At 42.3% G+C, this 24,028-nt stretch overlaps 1 protein-coding gene across 1 annotated transcript; it reads right to left on the bottom strand.

Annotated features, from left to right (window-relative positions):
• Positions 1-17,523: 17,523 nt before the first annotated feature.
• LOC310869224 (E3 ubiquitin-protein ligase TRIM35-like) lies at positions 17,524-20,548 on the bottom strand. The gene has a single exon (XM_083779848.1). It carries the CDS (start codon positions 20,353-20,355, stop codon positions 18,640-18,642), a length of 1,716 nt encoding a protein of 571 aa, XP_083635974.1. The 5' UTR covers positions 20,356-20,548; the 3' UTR covers positions 17,524-18,639.
• Positions 20,549-24,028: the final 3,480 nt, after the last annotated feature.

Below are 24,028 nucleotides of genomic sequence, written 5' to 3'. Positions count from 1 at the left end.
AGTAAAGGTTTATGTAGTTGTAGGGGCCCTCTGGCTATGATGAGATGCCGATATACAAGCTCACAACGCGTCGCACTGCGACACGTTGCAACACTCAAGCTTGTGAATGAGTGTTTAGGCAGTGTGACTAATACTAGCAATATTAGTGAGTTACATTAGAAAGACATGGATCACGTATATGCGTGTGTATGTAATTATCTATTTATTTCTGAATGTGTGTCTATAATATTGACATTTGGTGCGCGCATGGCGTGCGTGTGTGTGTGTGTGTGTGTGTGTGTGTGTGTGTGTGTGTGTGTGCGCGCATGCGTGAGAGAAAATGCAGTTGGCTAACAGTTAATGCAACAGTTTTAAATGACCTTGACCCCCGTCCTTCCAGCAACACTCCAGCATTGAATGTATTAACACAGCGTCAGTGTTCAAAAGTCCTTTTCAATTTTAGTTACAAGCTCTTGTTTAATTTTTTAATTTTTAATTATTTTCAATATTGATAAAACCCACAGACATTCACCACTTTGAACCGGGTGTTCCCCTTTTGGGCATGCTATTATACACAAACATCTAAAAAGAAAGAGAAACAATGTTAGAAACTAGCAGATGAACATGGTACAAGGCCTCGTGTTGCACTGCACCGTGGTCATGCAGTGAATTATATAATAGTGTTACGTAAAAGAAGATTGGATGTAGACCAAATGTGCTTAACCCATTCTGACCTGAGATCAGATTCATACGAGGTTTCCGCCGGACACACGCTGGTCTGACGAACCCATTCTGACCTGAGATCAGATTCTAAAAATGTCAGTCGTTCTTCGATTTTTTTCAAAAATAGCAGACCTACAAGATCGTATCGCGCCACTCGGTGGCGCGATACGAGCTTGTAGATCTGCTATTTTTCAATAGGTAAAGCACGACATGATGCCAACACCAAAATGGGTGCCCGGTCAGAATGGGTTAAGACAGAGACGGACATTTTATTTGAACACACCTGTCCGCGCACGGGCGTTCAGCGGGCATAAATGAGCTAATTGGGAATGTCTGTCTTTGTTTTACGAGAGCTGTAATTTAAAATAGTAAAACGCGCTCTCAATAAACACGTCAAAGAGAGAAAGAAAAGAAAGATCTATAGTGTGTCTCTGGCGAGTCTCCTTGAGACTCATGTATTATATGTATTATACATGAGCAGTGCTGGACAAAGTTCTTCATTACTTGAGTTAAATTCAAATGTTTACTCAAGTATACCTGCTTTAAAAAGTAGCAGTATTCACACTATTCAAAAGTACAAAGTATATACAAGAGAGAGCAAAGTTTTATAACAATTCATATTATAAACTGGACATTTACAAAAAACGAAATTATACCAATCATAGTAATCGGCCTACAACATGTCGTATTGTAAGCTTGTAGCTTGTATTTGAAATTAACTAGACTGCAAACATAATGTACTCTTTCCCTTCTTAAACCTAGTGGAGTCAATATTTGTCCTTGAAATGTGATGGAGTGAAAGTCAAAAATATGAATACTCTCATAATGTAGTTATATGTACTAAAGTACAGTTCTCAAGTAAGTGTACTTTGTTACTGTCTACCACGGGATGGGTGTCAAGTCATTCAGAACTGTTGCTATGAATGTGCACGGATTTGTCTACCGTTTTACAACAACAAGAAAAAGAGAGTTTGCATTGTTAAAACTGTTTCTGTGTCAGCTTATCAAGGCTTAAATGCTAAAGATATTACATGTAAATAGCTATAGTATTAGATATTGTAAAGGTCCAACATGTTTTATTATGCTCAATAAGTCCACAAGTAATGAAAATGTGAAATTTATATGTTAAAAAGCTTAGATTTTGTTTGATTTGATATCTCTTCACGAGCCTTTAGCTTCCATTCATATTCCGTAACCAGCTTAATATGCAACCAGACCACATTTTTGGTCAAAAAACAAAACAAATTTGCTAATAGTTATTAGCAGTGTTTACGGATATTTTACATATCACCTGAAATAAACCATTTGTCCATTATTTATATTTACTATTATAATATATATAGCCCTGATAAGCTGGCTGGTTCATTCATTATCAATCCATTCAAAAAAAAGATTTGTACAAAAAGAGAACCAAGCAAAAACAACCTAAACAGTTAAGGTACTTGTAAATACATTTAACTGTATATACTACACACTATAACGCAAATTCTCTGAGTGACCATTTTATATGTATTGGTATATCGAGTGGATTTATGTGTACTTTGAATCCAGCTGAACTTGTTCTTGAATTGTATGTCATTTTTAACTGACAATATTGTCTGGAAGGTGCAAGTCATTTGATTTGGTTCATTTCATAGTTAAATATTACTATACTATTATGGGGAAAAAAATGCTTTTTTGTTTCCTTTACTCATAACAATTCCTTTGCTGTCAGTATATGTGGCATATCTCAGTAACTTATCTGATTGTTTTGAGTGTAAGAATAAAGCAGTTATAAGAACATCATGTCTGCCGTCAGAGATGGATGCATGCTGGACTGGTTTTAATGTTTAATTTTGTTTGTGTCAACCTGGGCTCCTTTCCTATAGCTGTTGCCATTATACCGATTGCATAGTGATTAAACCAATTTGGTAATTCCTTTTATTGTTGACTCCCACATACAGAATTACTGTACCTTACCATAAAGCTGTCAAATATGATCTAATAGTAATATCCAAGCTTGAGCCTCGTGAAGAATTTCAACACAATACTGGTCGCATAGAATTTTCAAATAATTATATTTTAGACAATTCTGAACAATCTTACAAAATGTCAGTAAACCGTCCTTCTTTTGCATTACTTTTACTTCTGCTGCATGCTTGCACTGAATAAAATAGTTTCTAATAACTAATAGTCTACCGGCCAACACTTAAATGGATAATGTGTGAATTGTATTGGTCTGCTATTGGCAGGGAGGGGTTGAAATAAAACACTGAAATGCATATTAGCATGCCAATCTAACATGATGGAAACAGCTAGACAAAATAGTCCAAGGTTGAAGGAATGTTGACATATACCATTTAAATAGAGCATGTTGTCTTAATCTGTATGTACTCAACTTTGTTTCCCCTTTTTTTAATGCTTTGGCATGGATGATACCAATTGGAATATCTAAAGGGTCGGCACCGTGTTTCGTCTACAGCACCTTACGATTCTATGCATGTCAGTATCGTACCATATTTTTAGCTCAGGCGCTATAGTATCCTCACCTAGCTGAGCCACGGTTGGCCTATAGTATCCTCACCTAGCTGAGCCACGGTTGGCCTGTGCCTTGTTAGCACAGGCAACACAAATCAGAGGTAGGATAATGCCTAATTTGGGCTCTGTCGTACAACGTAACGACGATGGCTAATTTCGGTCCACGTCGCCGTCGAACGGCATAGTATAAATCAGGTTTTGGGAGGATGGAAGAGAAGATGGCGGTGGAAGAGACAGCGATTCTTCAACATGCCTCTCCTCAGGGGAGAGGTATGTTGAAGCACTTATAAAATTAAAGCCTTTTGCCAGCGATGCCGCTAAACTCAAGTTCTCTCTGGATTGAGCCTGGTTTATGCTTTGTTGTGCGACAGTGTTGCATGCCAAAAAATCTGCCAATTGATCATTCAGAAAAAGCTCCTCATTGACATACAGTGTACTGTACATCGAAACAGCTCTCAAGTCATCATTTTAGCTGGTAAACAAAGCTGATTCTGCCAATATAGAATTTGTATTAAAATGTCAAATTCCTGTTGATTTTGCTATCTTAGTAGGATTAAAGCCCGGACTGGGTCCAGATCTGAACGGGTAGTTGACATTTTGTCTAGGAAAAAAGCAGCACTGGTTGTGTGATGTTCTATATTGGCAGAACCAGAACCAGTGTTCGTATACCGCCTAAAACAGTGAGTTTTTTTAGAGCTATTTCAACTTACAATATAAGTTAATGAGGAGTATTTTCGGAATGATCCATTTCTAATCAATGGAGCAACTATTTCAGATTTATTTCCCACAGATTAATGCCTTTTGCCAGCAATGGCGCTAAGCTCACGTTCTCTCTGGATTGAGTCTGGTTTATACTTTGTTGCACGACAGTGTTGCATGCCAATCGGCCGCCATACGACATCAGGCATTAGCCAGCAACCACCATGATGCTGATCTCGGTACGCGCTTATCTTTTTCTGCCGTCACTTTTTTTAAGGTATTCTTTGGGCTTTTTGCCTTTATTGACAGATTAACAGTAGTTTGACAGGAAAGGGGGAGAGAGATGGGGGGGAAAGACACGCAGCAAAGGTCGTCCGGATCGGGACTCGAACCCACGACACGCTGTCAGGCTGCATTACCAGCCTAGGTGCCTGGACCGCTCGGCCGGCCCAGGCCTCTGCCGTCTTTTTTTATCAAAGTTTCTTTATTCATTTTTCAAGTCACATAATGAGCCAAAAATAGCATACAAAAATGGTTGAGATTTTTACCCCTCCTTCCCCCCAGAGTTCCCGCTCTGAAAGAGCCACAACCCCGGTGTCTTGTACCATTAACAAGATACATTGAAATAAAAGGCACATACAAATATACATATTTAAAAATAGAAGAAATTAATCAAATATTGGACACAATACGCAAACAAAAATAAATAGAAATAATAATAATAATGACAACATTTAAAATAAAATAAAAACAATTACTCTGCCGTCTTTTCTAATGGCGTCCTCTTCCACTCTGTCTCTCCCCCCATCCCTCCCCTCTGAGGGGATAGCTATGGCTAGGCTTCTGCTACAAAGCCTGCTCATTGAACTGGAGGCGAGGAGTCCTCGTTTTATTTTATTATTATTAGTATTATTATTATTATTAGTATTATTTGGAAGCATAGCATCTTTGCTCACGCTACATTATGAGGAGAGCATGGTGAGGGAATGAAGCTGTATTATGTTTTAGTTGATTTCTGTATTTATGTTTTAAGCATGGTTGTTTTTCAAGTCAGGTCTGGTGCCTTAACCTTACAACCCGTTTTCTCACTTTCTCACGTTCTCAGGATGCACCGCATATACTGTACCTCCATATGTTATCTAGTATGTTTACTTGTAGTAGTTCAAAACAACTCTCAGGCTTTACATTCTGTATACGTGCTGCAATTCAAAGTATATTTTCTGCTATATCTACCCGGTATCTTCTCTCAGTTCAGTTATCAACTCGGGAACGAAGTAAACAATTCTAGACGAGCGCACGACCCGCGTGACACACTGGCCACGGCGCCTCATGAACATCTCATTATGTATGACTGTCGGAAACATGACATTCTGCATATATTTACCCACGTCTCCCTGCTTCTTTTCTCCCCCCTCCCCCCCTGTTTCCCAGTAAATACAAAGGGGAAGAGCTGTACTGTATTGATGGACATCACAGATGAAAACAACGAAGGGAGGACAACTAGCTTTAAGAATAATAACATGCGACGACGAAGAGGAAGAGGTAGAGAAGTGGAAGAAGAAGACAATGGCGAGATGGAAGTCCCTCTACTGAGGCTGGCGATGGAAAAAAGATGGGACGACTAAAATTGCACCGCAGCGGCGGTGTCAGAACCAGCCATGGGCTTGACAGCTGACAGAGGGAGCCAGTTTCCAACAGGGACCACCTTTTTTTTAATGGGTAGAGGAAAAAAAAATGACGAAGAAGAGAAAAAAAAGGAAGAAGAAAAAGATGGGTCGAGAGAGCGTCAGAACGTAAACGAAAAGTGTCCCGTTATTATAAAACATTTTATTTTTCTATACTTTTGTGATTTACAAGTGGCAAACAGAACAAAAAAAACTAAACAAACAAACAAAAGTGTGTATAAAACGGTATATAATGTACAAATATGTTTTTATGTTTTTTGGTAAGGGTAAAGATGAACAGTTTGACGATGGCCCTCGATGCTGTTTTCTGCGGTATATGCAGGAAGGAGGAGGGGGGTTGGCCAGGAGAGAGTTCCCCCTCGTCCTCTCCCAAACGCCCAACACGGCTCCTGACGCTCACAGACACTGTAGGAGGAGGTCATGGGTACACTTCATTGCAGCGCTTCTCAACCTTAGTCTGGTTCAGGGCCCACTTGCAAAATGTCTCAAAAGGGTTTTTTTGTTTAAATGTTTTCACCCATCTGACCACTTCTACCTTGATTAAGTTGGTCAGATGGGTTGGCCTCGTGTTGTTTTTCTTTTCATTTTTTTTTTCAGAGCATGTTTATTTTAATGATAAAATACGTACATTTCATATCCATCACAATGAAAACAGATTTTTGAAGTTTTTTTTAATATATATATATATATATATATATATATATATATTACTATTATCATTAAAATCGTATAGGCCTAGTGTTTTGCCAATTATTTGCGGGCCCACTTGCAATAGGGCCCATCAGTGGAACCCGGGTCACAGGTTGAGAACCACTGATAAACGGTACACTGGGACTGACTGACTGGGAAGAGGAGCTGGGGGGAGGTGGGGGTCACTGTCCGCGGGGCCAAAGTGCCGCATTGTACTTCCGTGTGCGGTGGCCGGATAGCTCCATCTTCCTATCACCGGGAGAAGAGGCTCTCTGTATAGTTCACTTCCTGGATCACACCTCCATGTGTGGTCCCGACTCCCCCCGTTCCGCTAATCTTCCGTTCCGAAGCCTTCCGACGTGCGCTGACACACACCCACCTCCCTCATGGGGGGGGATGCTGCTCCCTCCCGACGTGCGCTGCGCTGACACCCACCTCCCTCATGGGGGGGGGAATGGTGACGCTGCTCCCCCTCCCTTCCTTTTGCGGCGTTGTGTCACGCGACTTCAGTATATATATAAATATGAAATTATATAATACAAAATATACTATATATATAATTATACAGTTGTCACTGTTGGCATCCTGCGGATACTGTCAGTCATGATGTCACTTCCTCCTAACAGCGAGACCCCCAAAACTCACATGGCAGTGTCACTGGTTTACAGTGGGGGGGGGGGGGGAGGCGGGGTGAGGGGGGTGTACATACTACGGTCAATCAATCAACCCCCCGGGGGAGGTGGGGAGGACCCCACTAGGGGGCAGCAGCAGCATCGGGTCGCCCTGGTTTATGACTTTGACCCACCAGGCCTTTGTTTCGCTGCATACTCCCCCGCCACCCTCTTCCACCCCCCCCACCCCCCCACACACACACACACACCCAGCAACACCCCGGACCACTGGCCGAGAAGGTGCATACAAGTATACCCGCAGAGGATGCACGTTTTTCCACAGAACCAAGAAGAACTCATCCATGTCCATGTTAACAATTGAATTATAATAATCGAGTAACCATATTGTAATACATCAGCAGGTGCATAACCAAAACACAAGCCTGAGGCATTTAGACTTGACTTCGCTAGAGAAAAAGAAGAAAAAATGTAAAACAGAACAAAAAAAAGGAAGAAAACATTATAGGAATACAGTAGTGCCCATTCGACGATAATAAGGAACGAGGGCTGAAATAATGTCAATTACAATGTTGTTTTTTTGTCACTGTATTCTGAGAATATTTATTTATTGTGTGATTTTTTTGCAGCACTGAAATAACTTTTAAAGCGTGGGGGGGATTTTTTTATTTTTGTTTTGTTTCGTTTAATTTGATGAAGCGGAAACCTTAATTTGTATTGGGGAGAGTCACTGTAAAATGTGTTTAAAAAAAAATCAAGAATGTTGGTTCAGTTCTTTGAATGTACTTTAATGTCTTCTAGGGTGTCTGGCAAGTATGTATTATTATTATATATTTTTTTTTCATTTCTCTCTGTATATAAATATATATATATATACATATCTATTCTATGGGCTGTGGTGATGTCAGGGAGTACCGGGGTGGGCAAGAACACCTTGTCTTCCCCCCCCCCCCCCCCTACCCCTCCCACCCTCCCCCTCCCCCTCCCTCCTATACCACATATATATATATATCCCTGATATATACTGTACCATGTGATCATGTGTTATATGATTGAAAAAGTGTGACGGTGATAACGTGAACTGACCCCCTCCTGCTGCCCCCGCTGCCCCTTTACCACCACAAACACAACCGTACGGTATACCCACACAGCACAGAAGAGTCACAGATAGACACACACATACATACGCAGGCGCGCGCGTGGGGTCGCTGACTATAGGGGGGAAAAGTGAGGTGGATTCTGTAGGGTCCCTGTGCTGCAACGGTGCTATGGTTTATTAAGCACTTTAAACCTGGCTCCCCCCAAATCATTTCAGTTGTTTTCAGAAATCTTCTGAAATGTTCAGTTTGTTTGTTTTGGTTTTCAATTGCAAAACTATAGCAGGTTTACAAGCATGTACATGTGCTATTTTTGAAAACATTTGGAAGTATAAAACGGGGCTTAAGTGGTTAATATAAGGGTTAGGTTAATGTAATCTATAATTCCGGTGTGAATATGCTACAGTTATGAAGGGGGCCTGGAAATCACAAGTGGCCCACCCGCACATGCCCACAAACGCACACATTATCTCATGTCTGGAACAGACAAAACACGAGCTTAGTAGTCCTATCGTATGTATCCCATTACATGCAATACATGCAGAGCTATACTGATTGCTAACAGATTACAATGAGCGCCTCAGAGACGGACGGAGTAGTAGAGTTTCAACAAAATGTATAATCCTGGCTCTTTGCTCTTTGGGACTGGGAGAATGCTCACAAATTAAGTTTGTGCAGGGTGTCAGATAAATGTTTATATATATATTTTTTCTTTTGTTGTGTTTAACTTTGCTCGCTTGCACCAAAATATGCTTTTGAAAACACACTCTGTGTTCTTTGATCAGGAGACAGTGGTACTCGGTGATGGTGTGTATTGACATGAAATAGATTCGTTGTTACGCTAATCATTAGCCGAGTTAGATTGAAGAGTTTAGATTAAATGTTTTCAAGATGAAGTCGATAGCTTCCGTATAGTCTCTCAGGCCGGACATTAGAATGCTACAGAGAGCCTGTAACTGTCTCGTGTACGTCCCGCACAGGAAGTCGTCATCCAGTTTGTCATTTCTGTTCACGGATATATATTTTCAAATATCTTTACAATATATATTTTTGGGGGAATTTCCATTTCTCATAAGCGGCTAGCTAAGAGATATATGCTTCGAATCATTTGGTTACGTAAGGACTTATTCACGCGACTGCAAAGGCAGGCGTGAAGGCGTGTACACGCAAGTGGGGGGAGGTGGGACATTGTTTTATGTTCTACAGATGTATTTATTTTTTCAGGGCTTCCGACGTAGAGACTGTTAGGCGGAAACATTTGAAAGTTGTGCGAGTCAGCGCGTCTCGTCTCGAGAGACTACCACAGACGGAGGCGCACTGCAGCGTGGCCAACTGAACCGGGTGCTTCCAGAAGCTCAGAGTGGGGCCTGGAGGGAAGTTTCATTGTACAATACATTGGATATGACCCGCTATCCACCAGGGAGAATACCTCCACCGGAGGCTAGTGGGTTTGGGTGAAGCACAACTTTTAAGAGTTCAGGGTACCGTTTACTTGGTTGGCTGTTGTTTTTTGTTGTGAATCAACATCAGGGTAACACTAGGTTGACTATGTTTCAAATTAACAAGTGGTGGAAAGCTTAAACAATTGTGAATACTTAGCACTCACTGTTCATTATCCTCACTCACGGCTTGGCGTCGACTCCATCTTTTTCAGGTTTACTAACTTACGTCATGAATCAGGGCCCAACGCGGCCCACACATTTCCATCTATAGACGGCTATTCATAATACCGTAAATATATATCCCTAAACCATCATCTAGGCCACATTGCTTAATCAGAGTCAGTCATTTTGTATTTTTTGCTTTATTTTAGTTTGCGCGCACCACACTATAGAGCCTGAACGATACATTGGTCTGCATGGCCAACATATCAGTTCTTATTTAAAGATGGAGTGCCACAATTTTTTTATTTTTACAGTTTTTCATGTGTCTATGAGGTGACTACTTCATTAGACGTTTTTATGTGCAATGGTGTATTAACTTTGTATTTAGGGTTTCTTCCTGGAGGCTGAACCCTTGACAGTCAAACGGGCCAATGAAATAAACAGTAATATAGTGATCACACTATCAGCCCCTCCCCTAACCCCTCCCCCTATCATACAACTACAGCTGTGGGTGCGGCTTCAGTTCAGGTGGATCACCACGCACCAGGCAAACCAGGCTTACTTAATGAACTGGTGGGCGTGTCCACTTAAAAGCATGATTTTAACAAATACTGTACACTTTTTGGAAAAAAGTAATACCTGATGATCATGTTTTATGGTGGAAAAAAATCGTGGCACTCCATCTTTAACTTCCCCCCCCCCCGGAATCGAGATCTATAGTTCACAGTCACAATACAACTTTTTATTTGTTGGTCTTCTATATGTATTCTCAAATAGAATATTTAATCAAATCAAATAATACTTTTAATGTTGATGTTAAGGTTTTATTTTTCTCTTTTCTTTGTTTTTTCTTTTTGACAAAAATATCGTTAGTCCAGAACAGTGGTTCTCTAAATGGACCCTTACAGGTACAGTAACAACGGGGCTGCACCGGGCGCGTTGCGTCAAAAAACGAACAGGGCAATTTTAATCTCACGCAACACAACGCAACGCGGGCAGTGGAGCCACCCTTCATTGATTAAAAAGGGAACTTTCCCTGGCGGTGACAGAGACGCGACGCTGACGCGCCCGGTGGAGCCCCGGTGTCTGTCAGAGTGTATACAAATCAATCCAGTTAATGTGGTTCCATGTGGCTCTCAGAGTTATGAGGGTCCTTGAAATGAAAGAGAAAAAAGAAAAAGAACAAAACACTTGGAGGACCACTGGTCTAGGCTCTTCCAGATGGAGCTGGGCAACGTGACACAGTTTTACTGCCAGGTCCACCGTCATATACCTTTGGTTCAGTGGTTCTCAAAGTGGGGGTTCTGGGGGAGACCCCCTGGAGACACTTCCTAAATGAACACACTCAACCTGGGGGTAGGGGGTCCTTGAAAGACATGAACACACTCAACCTGGGGGTATAGGGTCCTTGAACACACTCAACCTGGGGGTAGGGGGTCCTTGAAAGACCCCCTGGAGACACTTCCTAAATGAACACACTCAACCTGGGGGTAGGGGGTCCTTAAAAACTCAACCTGGGGGTAGGGGGTCCTTGACAACTCAACCTGGGGGTAGGGGGTCCTTGACAACTCAACCTGGGGGTAGGGGGTCCTTGAAAGCGCAAAGTTTGAGAATCGCTGCAATGATACCCCCCAGTTCTCAAGCCTATTTATGTCAAGACCTCCACCCCCTACCCCAGATTAGTTTTATATTAGGCCGCAAACTCCAATGTCCCATTGATTGACAGGGGGAACAAGAGGAGATTTGCGTTTAAAAAAGGTTTTCCAATATATTCAAGATATATATATATATATTTTAATTGTGGATACAGGGGTTAAAATGATTGTGATGCATCACTGAACCCCCTCAGAGACCCCACTTTGAGAACCTATACACCCTCCCCCTCGCCATCAAGAACCGTGTTTGAGTCCAGAGCACAACTGCTTGAGCTGTGACAGTATAGCAGGATGCCCCCCCCCCCCCCCCACACTGATCCTACGAGTCCAATCCTCTCCCCCCCGCCCTCTGCCCACCACCTTTTTGTATTTCCTGTGTACTTGTATTATAATAGCACCCCGACTCCCACCCCCTCTGCCGCCCCTCCCACCCCCCCAACACACACACACACAAACAAAAAACGCACCGTCTTACTCCCAAAATCTTGTATTTTGCTCTATAATGACAAAAAAAAATATTTATAAGGATTTTCTAAAAAAATAATATAATAATAATAATAATGAAAAAAGAAGAAGAAAAAAATGAAACAAAAAATAATAGTACAAAAAAATCTATCTCTTTCTCCTTTTTGTAAATGTTTCGGGTAAAATTAATAAAAAGTTTAAAAAGTTGTAAAAAAGCTTAAATGGATATATTGACAAAGGTGAAAATGTCTCGAAGCTCGCCCAACCCTAACCCCAATCCCCACCCCTCCCCTTCTGTTCTTGTGTTCCTCGTTTTCGTTCTGTTCCGTTCATCTCTCTCTCTCTCTCTCTCTCTCTCTCTCTCTCTCCTTTCTATGACGCTTCCTTACGTGCTTCAGATGAAAAGTTCTATTTATTATGACATTAACGTTATTATAATTATGACTAATTATTAATATTATCATCATTCTCATCGTCATCATGATTATCATTAATAAAAACTTGTCTACTTGAACCTTGCAGTCTCTGTCTCCCCCCCACATGTGTGATTGCTTACGTGTGTGTGTGTGTGTGTGCGTGTGTGTGTGTGTGTGTGCGCGCACGCTCGTGTGTATCTGTGGAGCGGGGGGGGGGGGGGGGGGGGTGAAAGGGGCAGAGTGTTAGGGCAGGGCCACACTTGGAGCCATTTGTCGGCATACAAGATGGAGTGCACCTGCCTGGCGACCATTTTACCTGCAGCACTCGCCTCCACCTGATCCCTGTGAGCCAAATATGCAAGCACTCGTAAGGTACAAGCATACATATACGCCACAAAGTGAGCCAGCGGGTCACAAGCCCATGTGGCACCCGTTCCTTTAATCTTCCGGGGCTTTGAGCAGCTGGTGGGAAGTGCCATAGACATAAAGGTAGACGCCCCTTTCGGCTCTGGAGCGTATATGTGCTCAAGGGAGGGCAAAAACAAATCCTGAGATACCTTGCGAAGCACCGCGGAAGCACGAGTGTGCGTCACAGAGTGCATGTTCGGGTCTGATAAGTCCCGGAAAAGATGTGCTGTGATGCTATTTGTAGGTGTCGTGTATTTTCACACAACTTAACCAACATGTCGTATCTGACAAACAGACACACAGCACCAATATGTCGTATATTAGAAATACAACAAACTGACTAAACTAGAGAGAAGACTCGAGTTCTCTAAACTAAATAGCACACTTGTATACTGTGAATATCTTGTCAAAGCATCAGATGACCGGATGAAGAAAACCAGGCAGAGAGAGTGGAACTGAAGTGTTGTTGACCATTTATTGCAACCGAGACCAAGACGGAGAGCTTGGCCTTAGACCCTGAGCCTGGAGCTCAGGGCTCCATAGTACTGACCACTGGCTGCGGCCAGTCAAGACTCCCCATTTCATTCACAACATGACAAGATATAGGTTTCACATCAAAACAAGTTGAATTCTGGGTGGGGTTAAGATTTAACATATGGCACATCTCAAAAGGTCCCTTGAGACAATAGAATGCCTGCCCACAGGGTACTTGGCTGGGAACCTCAAGTGAAGGAAAATCCCCAGACCTAGCTTCTCTGACCAGACAATGTGTCTCACTTAACCTGCATCAAATTAGCACAGTGACCAAAATATTTGACATAGAATATGGTTATTATGAATATCATGAAATTTGGATACCACATAGGCCTATACGTAAGGACAGTTGGAGGATTATACAACTGGTATAGTTCCAACGAATCAATCTGATTGGTTGAAATGGCTATCTCTTCCCGCGCTTCAAACGAGCATGCCGGCACACCTAACCATGGGCCTAATCACATTAATACTGTATATCACTCCGCAGTCCGCAACATGATTATACCATATATGGCACAGCTGCACTGTCCCCCTGGAGGAAAAACATAAAACAACAGTACAGTAGCCTAGCCTGCAAGCAAGAACCACTGGAGAACAAACAGCCATTAACCCCTTATACAATGCAGTGATCTACAAAAAAGAATTATACAACACCAGCATTGACAGCTCAGCTGTGTTGATTGGTGGGTGCCTCGGTGACAGAACACTGTTCATTGCTTAAATGTATACTTGTATAGAAGTAACCACACAGTTTGATTGTCTTTTGATTTGTTTTTTCTTCCACAGAATAGGCATGATGGTGTACAAGTTTTAGGCATGTATTTAAACCAAATACACAGAAATTAATTATACTAAGACTACTAAGACTATATTTTGAGGTTTGGAGATGTTTTGAAATTATCATTAGGACATGTCAATTTGTTATAATGCGCCATCATTCATTTTGTGGGGTATTTTCCAGGTGGTTGCAATGCAGGGGTATTGCCACTAGATGGCATCATAGACAAAACCCTTTTTATGCCCATTCCAATATTTGAGTTAATCATGCCACCTCCCATCAAAGGCCATTCAGTGTCCTGTCATCATAGGCAGACCTGCCAGACCATGAGATAACGGTATTTTTTTCATGCGGAGCCCACACACATAATTCTGACATAGTGTAGGCCTGTGACAAGCAGCAACATTCATCTGCATTTCAGCAGCATTTACAACAAAAAAAATGCTGTTGGCTATGAAGCCAACCAAATACACCTCACTCAACCAGGCCCAGGCCCGTTGGGTAATCCTCCCCTGCCTGTCATGCCTATAATGCACATGAATTACCAGCCTTTTATGTGAAATATTATCCCTGATTAAGGGGCAAGCAGTGACCTAAGAATTTGACAAAACCATCTGTTTGACAAGGATAGTACCTGTCACCCCGACCATAGGAAATGACCATAATCACACAATTATGAAGCCACAAGGCACTTTGGCTTTATGGGGAGGGTGCTTTGCTAAAATGGCCCACGTAAAAGCCCATCTGTACAAATGGGCCGTTGGATTTCAGCCAAAGCAGGGGCCTAAAAGACCCTATATATCAAGTCACGGCACATCTAACAAGGAGGATCAGATTGCAGTGCTTGATCGGATGACAACATCGCTGCTGTCAGAGAAAGCTCTGTATGGAGTCAGATGCAATGCAAAATGAAGCTTTAAATCAGCACAGTATCCTATCCGCATCATCAAAGGAGCACATACACATCCAACTTTACAATGACAGCATAACCTTTCTTGCTTTGTGCTTGTGTGCACTCTAACATTCACCAGATGGATACACTTTTTCACAATTAGAAATATATATTCTAAAACACTACTACAAACATCAATGCGTGGATGAATGTGTCATCTATCTGTCACGCTAATCTAATATGGCACAATTTACATACTGTAGTGTACATACATACTGTACATACAATTACGTGTAGCCTATGTATGTACCGTATGTACATCCGTCCGTCCGACACCTGCAACACCTAAAGTGGCCAGTAGAGTACAGCACAGAGTAAAGTGGCACAGAGTAGCCTACAGTGTAGTGACTGGTGTAGACTATACCCTGTGCCACTGTACTCTGTGCTGTAGGCCCTACACTACAGTAGAGCCCTGGGTGCGTTCCGGGGACACCCACATGGACCCCCACACGGTAACTGTCATTTCTCGACCGTTTCGGACGTGGGCGGCCTGTTGGAACCGGACTGGCGCCCGGTACCGTTCTTGGGGGTCTGGATGTTGAGCACAGTACATTCAGTAACTATAACAGTAAATGTATAGTTGCACCGCTCAGTTCACACAGGTGTAACTTTGTTTCGTTTTTCTGTTTATTTTCACAATCAGAAATAGAAATCCTAAAACATTAATACAATCATCAATAAGAGGATGAATGTGTTGACTAACAAAACAAGTACCTCAAAACCACTTGTGAGAAGTTTATGTCTCACACCATGCAGTTGACAACCCTGAACCTAGCTGACAGTCAACTGTCATCACAGAATTCGATGAACACAAGCTAACATACAGACAAGACATATTGTTGAAATATTGAATGTCAGAAGAATAATTATGTCAAAATCAATTCTGGTAGTTTGTTGATTCCCCATGGTGTTTCCTGTGCCTCTTATTTCGTAGTTTTGTTCTGATGTCTTTCTGTCTGCCCTTTTAGTTGCTACGTGTCTCTCACCAGTGTCACCACCCTGAATATTGCTAACCATAGTCACCTGCTGTAACCTGTTAGTTCCGGCCCTAGCCTATCCCTGTGCTGATTGTCTTGAGTTCACCGGTATCTAGTTACTCCTTGTCTATTTATACTCCCCTGTGTCATCAGTTTTTCATCACACTACCCTTTGTGAGCTTGTGTCTTGGTGTCATGTTTAGGCTGGTACTAGCCCAAACATTTAGATTCTCGTAGAGGTTTTTTTTCGATTCTGACGAATCTCTCTACGAGAGTCTAAAAGTTTACCCCGCCCCTAACGTCGAAAAGGAACGTTTGTGCCGCAAAATCACTCTTACCTTGTACAAATGCAAAATCTAAGCTGCTTTAAATTTTGCCCCACTTGTTTGTGATCTGTGCGCACCCATATTAAACACCGAACATGCTTATCTTTCAATAAAAAAGGTATTTTAATCCACTCTGTTTCGGAATCCTCCATTGTAAATGCGCAACAGAACATTGCCCGCGCCCCTAGCGGCCAGGGTTCTCTTGCGCATCTACAATGGAGAGAAAACCAAGATGGCTGCCAGATTCCGAGACAGAGTGGATTAAAATACCCTTTTTATTGAAAAATAAGCATGTTCGGTGTTTAATATGGGTGCGCACAGATCACAAACAAGTGGGGCAAAATGTAAAGCAGCTTAGATTTTGCATTTGTACAAGGTAAGAGTGATTTTGAGGCATAAACGTTTCTTTTCGACGTTAGGGGCGGGGTAAACGTTTAGACTCTCGTAGAGAGATTCGTCAGAATCGAAAAAAACCTCTACGAGAATCTAAATATTTGGGCTAGGCTGGTACCATTTTATCATGTGATATTGTGTTTTGGCTCTAAAGGTCAGTCCTCACAATTGTCTATTTGCAACTACTTGCAACTAAATTACCGGTACTTACTGTACTTACTACAACTATTATCCCCAATGGCGGTAATTGCAAGGAGTTGCATTGGTGTCGACTGGCCTACCGGCATGTGCACTTAAGCCTCTCCAACTAATCCAAAATGCCGCAGCTCGCCAAAATTCTCACACGTCTCTCCCCTTCTCCGCTCCCTCCATTGGCTGGCATTCAAAGCAACCAAAGGTATGGCACCCTTAGATAGAACTTTATGTAGACTTACATAGCATTGTATACAGACTGCATGTTACGTAGACAGCACTAGAATTGCATTGTATGTAGTAATAGCATTTATATAGATATGCCACTGTTATGTTCTTAGCTTACGCATGTTTCATGACAACTACTTTTTATGTATGTGATGTACTGCCATGTTTTTTGTTCTTGCTTATTGTAAATCGCTCTGGATTAAGAGCGTCTGCTAAATGTCTAAATTGTAAATTGACTGGCCTTTAGCCTTTTGAAACCATTTTTGTACCTGCTTACATTTTGGGAACAACCATTTTTATTTGAGTAAACCATTCAAGTTAAACATTAGACTCCACTTTGATTCCAGTTGGAGTCTTGTTAATGTCTTTCACCCTCACCGTCTCTGTATTTTTTATTTTTTATTTTTTTAGATTAAAGGTTTTGACATTCATTTTCATTTATTTTTCTTTTTCTTTTTTCTTTTAGGTTTTATGACCTCAATTACACCCAAAAAACCTGAACTTTGAATATTCAGTGGATTTTCTGTGGTCTGAAGTTTTCTTTGGGGTTTTTTGGGCCTTTTGAGCTACAATGAAAACAGGCAACACAGTGAAACAGTGACATCTGCTGGCAAATCCCATTGACATATATGGGATTTGAGTGATGTCACTTACTGCCGGCAAATCAGAGCACCTGTTTGAGCCAGAAAACCCCAGATCACAGAAAATCTACTGAATGTTAAAAGTTCATGTTTTTTGGGTGCAATTGAGATTGGAAAACCTAAAAAAAACAAGAACAATTCCAAAACCTTTTTTTTAATGTCACAATCCCTTTAATATTCTATATATATGAATGAGGAAAATAACAATAAAAGTTACATTATTCTGATTTCATAGTGAAATACCCCAGCTCAAGATTGATTGAATTCATACCTTAAACCAGCGATTCCCTACGTTCTTCAATTTACCCTAACAACTTCTGGGAACTCAGATTACCCTACCAGGGGTTCCCAAACGTGTGGTGCGTGCCGTGAACACCCTCTAGGCCGGGGGTGCGTGACATGAAAAGGGTAATGGTGGTTTTACACCAAACTTTGGTAAAACACTGTTGTATGTCTCTCAGTGCAGTGACATTCTGTGATTTTTGCCATAATAATTTAAAAATATATTATTTTCGGCCAAATACACTGAGACTGAGCGTTGGGGGTCAGCTAGGTCAGGAGGTAACGGGGTGCACGGACAAAAAGGTTTGAGGACCGTTAGGGCCTAACCTAACTAATACTACCTGCAAGCAGCAAACCACAGTGGCCAAGCAATATGCACAATAAGCCAACAGGATAAATAATATATATTTCAAGTGATTGCTAGTATATTTGGCCATTGGGAATAATATTTGTTTCTTGGCCATTATGCCATGCGACTACAAAAAGCCATAGATGGAGAAGATTAAAACGGCAAATGCAACGGGTGCCTGTACACTTCATGCTATTAGCTCTCTAGCATTGATAGCAAAAATAGCAGATCTACAAGCTCACAGCACAGTGTTTTGAAACTGAAAATTGTTAAAACAAAATTTCCAACGTAAACTATCGTGAAAAATCTTTGAAATCCAATGCAGATTAAATGGTCTTTCAGGCTTTCACACTGTAATCTATTGATCTTTTTAAAACTATATTTTATAGTTATTTATAGTCATGTTCATCATCATCATCATCTGTAACTGCATTGTTCCAGAGTCACAGAGATTTTTCCCGGTAACATCTTCACAGGGACAGCATGCCCAGTGTTAATGTATGGAAAGAGTGTTTCAGTGAACATGTGTGTGAAGGTGTGTATGTGGGTGTCAGTATCGCAATCAGAGAATGACAGCTTCCCTCCGTTCCAGTCCAGCCGGACTCTGATCCTCTGGAGGCTCTGATTCAACGTGACGTCAGTGCCTGACCCCGACGAGGACATCACTTTGTATTTACCGTCGCGTAACCCTACTCTCCAGAATCTACCCCCTCCGCTCCCCCTCCGCTGGTAAGACTCCGCTAACACACCCACTGTCCAGTTTGCATTGTCTCCAACCTCCACATCCCAGCAGTGAGTCCCCGACTTAAAGCCCACGGAACCCAGGACATCGTACCACCAGTCGAACCTCTCTGGGTTGTCGGGAATGTGCTGTTTCTCTCCGCGTCTCACGCTGGTCAGATCGTCAGACAGGATGAGGCACGAACGAGCAGTGTTGGGGTCCAGGATGACGGGAGTGTAGGAGACAATGTCCTTCATCTTGTCCCAGACACTGAAGGTCAGGTTCTGCAGGTGTTTGACCTCGTCTATCAGTGCTCCTGAGACCGGCGGTGGCTCCTGCAGTGTGAGCTGCCCAGCCCTTTTCACTGTGGTCTTGTAGTTCTGCAGGAATGAGATGTGTTCAGCTTTCAGATCCGTCTGTATGGCCCTGATTGTGTCAGAAAGGGTTGATATGTCTCTGTTCAGATCCTCAATTTTATCCTTCATCATCTGACTCTTCTGCTGCTCTTCCTCCCTCAGTGCAGTGATCTTGGCATCCTCTTCGTCTTGTAGAAACTGATGAAGCATCTGAAACTGTTCCATCATCTGCATCTCTGTGTGCCAGGCCCGGACTTGAATGTGTTTTGCTGTTAGTTCATAGTGCATTTTAACTTCATTAAAGACCTCCAGTTTATCTTGTAAAGGCTTCAGTAATTTCTGCTGGACTTCCTTCTTGTGGTCCAGAGCAGCATCACCGATGGCTCTGAATCTGTGGTTGATGTGTTTCTTAGGATCTCGACAGACGACACACACTGGCCGTTGACATTCCAGACAGAAGAGCTGTTTCCCAGCATGCAGACTGCAGAGAGCCTCAGAACCTGTTGAAACGATCTGATGTTCCTGTATCAAGGCCTCACATGGGTTCTTCAGAGCCAGGTTATGAGGTAGATCCATCTGATGTTCCTGTATCAAGGCCTCACAAGGGTTCTTCAGAGCCAGGTTATGAGGTGGATCCATCTGATGTTCCTGTATCAAGGCCTCACATGGGTTCTTCAGAGCCAGGTTATGAGGTGGATCCATCTGATGTTCCTGTATCAAGGCCTCACATGGGTTCTTCAGAGCCAGGTTATGAGGTATCTGATGTTCCTGTATCAAGGCCTCACATGGGTTCTTCAGAGCCAGGTTATGAGGTGGATCCATCTGATGTTCCTGTATCAAGGCCTCACACGGGTTCTTCAGAGCCAGGTTATGAGGTGGATCCACTGAATGTCTCTCCTTACAAACAGGGCATTCTGTTATTTCCTTCTCTCTCCACCACTCCTGCAGACAGGCTTTACAGAAACTGTGGCTACATGACAGGACGACAGGGTCTTTAACAATGTCCAAGCACACAGGGCAGGAATAATCCTCTTCTAGGGGTGACTTGGAAGCCATTCTGCATCCGAGTGAAGCTTCAAACACTCAATCAGTCGTTACCTTACTCCCTCTTCTAGAATGTTCCCTGTAGTTTACTTTGACAGTGAATCCCGGTTTGGCTTAAAGTTCATCAGTCAGCTCAGCAGCAGGTTCCAGTGGTCTGGGTCAGTATTCCCTCCTGTAGATGTGGAAAGACAGCGTCCTCCCTCACTGGAAGTTTTGTGTGTGTGATCTGAAGGTGAATCTCATCATCTGTCCATGTCGTTATTTGAGGAGTGTAAGGATATACAACACTATTTCTATATATCTATTTCTGTCTTGATGTCTCTCAGCAGAGTCTGGTAGGGAGGCGGAGCTTTGACACACACACACACACACACACACACACACACACACACACACACACACACACACACACACACACACACACACACACACGCACACCTCTTCCAGTTCCCTTTACAGTAGCTTCATTTGATTTCGCTCAGCATTAGGTTTCATCTGAAAACGCATACAAAATCTCCACGTGTTTGCAGTTCATACAATTTCAAACGATAAAAAGGTTTAAGAGGTAGCTATAGGTAGCTAGAGCAGCTATTTTCATAGCTTGAGCTAGAAGAACCCTAAAAGCAGGCGTTTTAGGGAACCACTCGTCTAGTTCCTTCTTTCATATCTAGTAGTTGTCCTGCTCCTGAGATGCACCGGACCTGTCTGAACTTGGCTTGAGGCGTGGTGGAACCCCATTGATTGTTCCAAACAAATGAATGGGAAAATTAACTGTAACAGGAAGCCGGTATGCCGGCCACCTTCTGAACACTGGGACTACAGTTACAGTATGCACCGAGCCTGCAGCCTTCACACCCTTCCATATACTATGCTCTGTATTGTTTGTTGCATTGAGCAGATAGGTCATATCTGCTCAATGTTTCACTGAAGTCACTGCACTATTCTTCCAACCTAAGATATGGTGACAGAACTGAGATGTGGCATGACATGGTTTCATCATTTGGCTTTACAAACCCATCAAGGCATAATTATCTATAAAAGTAGTGGCCTACACTGAAATAAAATCTTAAAACTCTTAATATATGCAATACTTTATGATTGTCATACAGGGTGGAATTTAAACGGTTGTCAAATTTGGATTAACACTATACTCGGATGCAATACAAAACATGGAGCATTAAATCAACACTGTCATATTTCACTTATATACAGTTTTCTGGCCTGGGTAGCCTACATCCTCCCGTTTTATATTGTTTATAAATACTTCCTTTTACTGTAACATCTGTGCCCAGAGTCACATTGGTTCCATGCATTTTTTGTTTGCTATGCACCATTTTCATATATTTTATTATTTTCCACCAATCTGCTACGCTATGAGTTTTTTCTAGTTATCTGCTGGCCTATATGCCACAATAAGCCAGTGAGATACATGTGTTGCTATGGCAACAGGCAGTGATTGGGAAGCCCCGCCCACAGCTCACCTGGCTGATGGAGTGATGGGCAATCACATTGTTTGAGCCACCTGGAGAGATTGACTCTGTCAGTCCAGAGTGGAGGTGTAGAGAGACAGACAGTCTACTGAGGAAGCTAGAGGAATATTTCCCAAGTCTTGCCTGAAATCGGATTCTACCTTTGGATTTAAAGACCTTCTTTCCATTCCTGGAGTTTGGATTTCGATCGAGGACGGACTTTGCGTAACAGTGTAAAGGGAGGTAAGAGGAGACTTACCACTACACAGCATTGACTGGGTTCCATTTTGGATTTATTTTTTGGACATCTAAGTTTAGCTTTGGACAGTGCCAGGACACTTGAGCTTCACACCCATCCCTTTTGAGGCAGTTTATTTTATTTTGATTTCATTAAGTGACTTTTTTGTTATTGAAAACTTTATTTTGTTTTGAGTTAATAAAGCACCGTTAAACGTATTTACTGATTTCTTTAGATTCTTATTCTGAACTGACCCACCACCTCCCTCTTTTTGCTATAATTGGTTCTTTAATTGTTATTATTGTAACCGTTATATTACACTCAAGTGGAATAATAGTGACACAGGTGGAATAATAGTGACATTTCCTTTCATCCAGCAGAGGGCAGAATTAAGCTATGGAGAACAGCAGCATTGATTGGAATGGACCTTGTTTCATGAGCTCAGACAATTGAATCTACATTTACATTTTCAATGAGAAACAATGAACATATAGGCAGCAGACAATGAGTCACATGGTAGCCCCTTTCGGGACCCTCCATAAAGCTTTTCTGAAATTTGGATGAGTTTTATGTTGGGTCCCTGTTCATGACTATATTTCCGTATGGGAATTCTGGAACGCGGACATTAATATTCTCTCTAAGCTCGTATCTGTGGCGTCTGACGGCCTTTCTTAGTTTAAGTTATTCTGAATTCGTGAACTTTAAGTACCTATACATCCCGCTGCGAATATCTCCTGTGGCGCGGAAGCCGTTAAGTATTTTTAATCTTTGTTTGACCGATTTGGTCTCTTTATTTCTTCTTGTTTGTTTACCGTTTATTGTACCGCCTCCCGGTGTGCGGTTGGCTTGTGCGGCTACGTCCCTGCCTCTGATCTGCTCTGTCATAGCTATAGCGCCACTAGCTAGCCAGATAGGCGGTACAATGAGGTGTCAATAAACAAGGAAGGAAGAGAAGAATCAAAGCGACCAAATCGGTCAAACAAAGATTAAAAATACTTAACGGCTTCCGCGCCACAGGAGATATTCGCAGCGGCATGTATGGGTACTTATACTTCACATATTCAGAAAGCCTCACATGAAAAAATGTCGTCAAAGAGCGCAGACAGGCGTTATCCATGTTTATGTTTTATGAATGGCCGCGTACCAGGTGGCATGGTAGTGATACAACAGGACCCCATGCACTGGATCGAACAAATGTCAGAAACTTCAGTAGCATTGGGTTCTGCTTGGAGGGCTAAGTCACATGGTATATGCAGCCTGACCATGCAGAGCTATAGGTTGCCTTGTTCATACAATAACAATTCCTCAGTTTTCCTTGTTAATTCAGAGTTGGTGGCACTAGATCATTACTCACAGTGGGGTCCGGGGATCCCACTATTGTGAAGTCAGGTTTAGATCTCAATGTGTTGTAGTGATACAACATGGTTACACCATGAACATCAGCCGCGGCGCCAGGGGGGGCTTCAGGGGCAGTGGCGTCACTACGCAGCAACAGGCCCTGACGCAGGATGGTCAAGAGTGCCCCCCCCCCCCACACCAAGCCGCTATATAGAAACAAATTAACCATGTTTAAAACAACGGTTTTGTATCAGACCAAACACTACTCTAAAATGAATAGATTCAAGCTGTGGCAAGTGGCATTATATATCAAATTCGGTCTCTTTTCTGTTTAGCCAATTATGAAAAGAAACTCTGGGTTACTTTAGTAACCTCAGTTTATCAAGCGAATCGAGCGAGAGAATCGCCTAAGGGTGGCGCCATTTCCATGGTGCCAACACAGAATAAATCCATATACTCACGAAACAAACTGATTGGGTCGTGCAGCTGTCAATCACGGATGTAGCTGCTAGCTCCGCCCCGGAGTCTATAAAGCAGCCCACCAGCCGGAAAGACATCATTCCTATCAACCAGTCCTTTTTCTGTGCTTTTTCTAAGCAAGAAGGGTAGTAAGGGCGATTCTCTCGCTCGATTCGCTTGA

Source organism: Protomyctophum parallelum (genome assembly GCF_964188405.1).
Source record: "Protomyctophum parallelum genome assembly, chromosome: 13".
NCBI lineage: Eukaryota > Metazoa > Chordata > Actinopteri > Myctophiformes > Myctophidae > Protomyctophum > Protomyctophum parallelum.
The sequence above is the reverse complement of the archived record's forward strand: the minus strand, read 5'-3'. Positions and strand labels throughout refer to the sequence as shown.

Coding starts and splice junctions, on each gene's coding strand:
- LOC310869224 (XM_083779848.1), bottom strand. CDS start 20,355: ATGGCTTCCAAGTCACCCCTAGAAGAGGATTATTCCTGCCCTGTGTGC.